Source organism: Pundamilia nyererei, unplaced genomic scaffold (assembly GCF_000239375.1).
Source record: "Pundamilia nyererei isolate P.nyererei 1_Seehausen unplaced genomic scaffold, PunNye1.0 scaffold00087, whole genome shotgun sequence".
Taxonomy (NCBI): domain Eukaryota; kingdom Metazoa; phylum Chordata; class Actinopteri; order Cichliformes; family Cichlidae; genus Pundamilia; species Pundamilia nyererei.
In genome coordinates, this window is record NW_005187488.1 from 30,248 (window position 1) to 34,830 (window position 4,583).

Below are 4,583 nucleotides of genomic sequence, written 5' to 3' on the forward strand. Positions count from 1 at the left end.
CACACACACACACACACACACACACACACACACACACACACACACACACACACACACCCAGTGAGAGGCCTGCTATTATTATATTACTATTATTTGTTATATCCATTAAACTTAAACCTGATTATAATCTGATCAGTATCAAGCAGTTAAGCTTCATTAACTGTCAGAAAAATCTTATGAGTTATAGTTCGGTGTTCAACAATTATGACACTTAATACCATTTCTCTTATTCACAATCATGTATAATGATGGGTTAGTGACACATTTCTTATCTTTCACATGCCTGCAAACACACAGAGACACAAATCTAAACTGGATCATGTCTATTTGTCTATGCAAACAAAATCCAAACACTACAATAATTTTCATTACTTGAACTGCATTTTTCATACAGCATATTGATTAGATTTCTTTCGTGACTTTCATAACCAAGAATAAAGATGATTTACAATTAGCAAAAGCACATGTAGATAAACTCTTTTATAGCACTCTGTGTCATTTTTGACATAAAGTCTGGATGTTAAGACCTTTTACCCTCTCTCAGATGTAACTCATTGTCATGCCTGAACCACTGATACAACATAGGATGGTTTAGTTCGTGCTGTTTACACCAAATTCTGACCCTACCATCTGTTGAACTTCAGCATGTCATCTTGATCAAGTCTACATGCATAAATTAATTGGGCTGCTGCCATGTGATTGGCTGTTAAAGAGTAATTATAGTGTACCTAAAGAAGTGGCTGGTAAATGTATGAATCACAGATTTGGCCCATGTTTGCCGAAGAAAATCTAACTGGTTGGTTTGTTTATGGCTGTGCTTCTCAATAACAGACCCCTCTGGATTTGAATCAGCTTTATTTGTATTGCTTCAAAATCTCAGGTCACTTTAGATCACATCTAACTGAACTGCAGAGGTTACATCACATCAGCCTTAAACTGCACATTTATGCTGCCAGCAAGTAAATGTGAGAAAGTTAACACACCAAAATAGGAAGATTAAGCTCATATAAGTTATATTATGAACAACTTCTGTCCCACTAGTTTCCCACTAACATGTGAATAAGCTCACAGCTTTAGCTTGGAGCAAGAGCTATAGGCTTACACATGTCTAAGCACAGTAAACACCACATTCACAGATGCTCTACACATACTATATGCATGCATGACCACCAAAGCAAACCAATGGTGTAAATTAAAAGTGGTGGCTGAGTACTCTTTTATCAATTCTTTCTTTCTTTATCTACCAGGTGGTGATTCGAGGAGAACTTTCAGCTGACAGCGAGGCCTCTGAGGTCCTGGCCATCGATGACTTATCCTTCAGCCCCGGCTGCGGGGCTGTGTCTGGTACTGGTACCATTAATAACATCGCACCACACAGACAGCACAAGTTCACACCCTGACATTTTGAAATATCGCCGCACATAAACAGACCCCCACAAACTTGTTTTGAATACCGATACCAGGGAGGTAGGGTGCTAAAACACCTGGGATGGCATTCATAACAGAATAACTGCATCGTTAAAATAGTGCTTAGTGCATGTTTTGCTCTGAATATGGAGCGTTTTTTTGTGTGTGTTGGCTTATTTGTGTCGGCTGTAACGTGCCACCTGCAGCTCCGTGATGAATTTGATGCGGGTCAATATCTTGACCGGGAGCGTTCAATAAAGCACTGTCCAGTTGGCATTTTGGACATAATCTGAACATGTTGCTTTCACATTATTTTATACAGTTGCGAGCCCAAAGCATAGCATCACCACAGCCTGTTCATGTTCTCTCATCATGAAATAAACAGCAGTTGAACTTTTTTATTGACTACAACCTTGAGCTTATTTTCACCACAAACTGAATAACAACAGGTCCTTATGATGGGACTTTGGTGTAGAAGGATGCAGAGCAGGGCAGCTCGGCTCGTTTGTGATGAATGTGAATAACCTTTAAAAAATTAACTCATAGAGGTTGTAGCAAAATTGTATGTTAAGGAAGAGAGCCTTCCTAACTAGGCTTCATTTCTGTGACTAAAACTTTCAAAAATGTACATTTTTCATGTAAACATTAAATCTAGTTGCAATCTGTATGTGGAGAGTTGCTCTTGGCATTTTCAGCTCATTGTTTTTGGTCAATCCCAGTAGACTTATTTATTACCTACCCGGCACCAGAGCGGCAGCTACTGAGACATTATTTTCTTCAGGAGATGGTGAAGATCTAAACTGTGCACAGGGGAGGAGTGAATGCTGGTGCTGTATAAACAGGCAACTGTTTTCAACATGCTTCCTATATAATATTAAAGTTGTCAGTTTTTTGTTTACAGCCTTTTATCTTTCTTTCTTTTTTTGCTGCTCCAAAATGGGGAAAAAGTGGCAAAGAGTATTTAATAAATGCAAAAGATCTTGTCACTGCGTATTCTTAAGAGTGTGGTGAAGCATCACCAAGCCTAGTTTGGCATGTCTAAGTAGACGAGACAGTTCAGTGTCACCTTGGCTCATGGTCCCTTTGCTTCCATCTGTCTTCTGCACTCACAGTGGATTTATTAAAAGCTCCAGACTTCAAAAGAGGACTGTTAGTGTCCCTTTAATCACATAAAAACCAATAAACCAAATGCTAAATAGTGCATAACAGACAGCTCATTAGTCAAATTTTAAACTCAAATCAACTTAATACTTTTTTCTTTTACAGTCAAAACTCTGCTAACACTACCTGAGCTGCACATATACGATTTAAGACACTGTTTTGAAAAGTGTCCGACATCTAATCCTGCCAACCACAAGGATTTTTATACATCCTTTATTATTCATCCTGTCTCATCTATGGCCGATTTATTTGTTAGACTCAGTACTGGCGGCTTCACATGATCAAAATATAACCAATATATCTGAGCTGTGATCGAGTGCATGTGGCTTTGGAACTAAGTTGCTGTAACTGTTTACCACGTTGTGTTGCAATCATTATTTTTCATTTATGTTCTGCACAGGAGTTCATTTTATAGTTCTCAAACTGAGTGCACAAGTTTGCAGAGAGAAAACTATTTTCAGGCAAACCTTTTTAAATGATATAATATTCAGTTATGCTTGTGGTGGGTGATGTACAGAGTTAACGTCATGACTTGGACCTCTGGTTAAGTTCAGGCAACAAAGCCGCTTGGTGAAGCTTTGCAGTTATACATTAAATGTTAAAAGACCAGTTTTGAAAACACCAGTTTTGGTTAACCCTTTAATGCCTAGCCTATCATATTTGACACATTTGATACAAAAAAGAAGCCCAGTACAGCAAATATGATACAACTTACAACTCATATATGCAAATTATTATTTAATTAACTAAAAAAAAAAAAAACAGTTGGAGGGTTTAATAAATTCTTCAGTTTCAAAAGTTTGAGTTAATTTCTTACAATTATTTCATGGTTCACATTTTAAAGGGTTGAGCTTTGCTCTAGTTTTGAGTTAAATATTAGTAGACCGATCTTTTCTTTAAAAATAAATAGTGCTCAAATATCCTCATAATTTTTGTGCAACTTTAAACAATATTTTTATAATTATCCCATTTATTTGAGAGAAAAGTATCCACATAGGTTTTATTTGCTATGAAGCCTCCATCCATCCATCCATCCATCCATCACAAGGGCAGCAGCCTAAGCAGAGAAGCCCAGACCTCCCACTCATCCAGGGGAACACTGTGGTGTCTCCAGGCTACCCCCGCGAGATGTATCTTGGGTCTATCCCAGGGCCTCTACCCAGTATGACATGCTTGGATCACCTCATTCGGCTCCTTTTAAGTGTAGGAGTATCAGCTCTACTCTGAGTCACTCCTGAATTACTGAGCTCCTCATCCTATCTCTAAGCGAGACAGTCTCATTCTTCTTATTGCAAATTAGTTGAACATTAAAGCAATCTGTAAGCAGCTGTTATGTGCCATTTAGAGTGTGGACACACACTGGACTGGCAGGCATAATAACAGAAGAAACTGCTGCTGAGTGATTTTCCAAATTGAATTCAACAAAAAGACAATCCAAAAGAAAAAAATTACACCAGCAGGAAACGCAAGCTCTGGAAACAGCAGGGAGTGATAAACAGAAAGACAGCACACATACTGACCACCCCCAGTTCTCATTCCCAGAAATGCCTATCCTTGATTCCTCTCCTCGCGTCTTACTCCATCTCACAAAGATACGAGCAGATGAGACGAGGGAGAGACACGAGGAAAGAGAAAGACAGCGGGCATTTAACAAAATGAGACATCCTCGCCTGTGAGCCTCGTTTTAAAGCGATGCCAATTAAATTTGATGCAACTGCATCAAATATTCCTGCATTTCATGATTTCTGATGCAACAGTGCTCGCGACATGATTTATATTTAGGATCGCAACGCGGCTTAATGTGAAGTGATGCCATACGCTTTTTAAAGTTACAAACAGAAGCAATACAGACCAGAAAGTTGGATCATCTTGAAGTAAAATCACTTCAACAAATGAGTCACCTGTGCATCCTCATTAATTTACATCTAGCCTCATTTCTCCTCTGTCCTCCTTCAGTGACCACTGAGATGGATTTTCAGGACACAGGCAGGAGGACAAAGGACAAAGGAGACAAG

General features: G+C 38.8%; 1 protein-coding gene across 1 annotated transcript in view; it reads left to right on the top strand.

Annotated features, from left to right (window-relative positions):
• Nucleotides 1–4,583, top strand: part of malrd1 (MAM and LDL receptor class A domain containing 1) — a 64,026-nt gene that overhangs the window by 7,449 nt on the left and 51,994 nt on the right. The window contains exon 5 of the mRNA XM_013912315.1: nucleotides 1,248–1,344. Coding sequence (XP_013767769.1) covers nucleotides 1,248–1,344 — 97 coding nt within the window. The remainder of the gene's footprint in view (nucleotides 1–1,247; nucleotides 1,345–4,583) is intronic.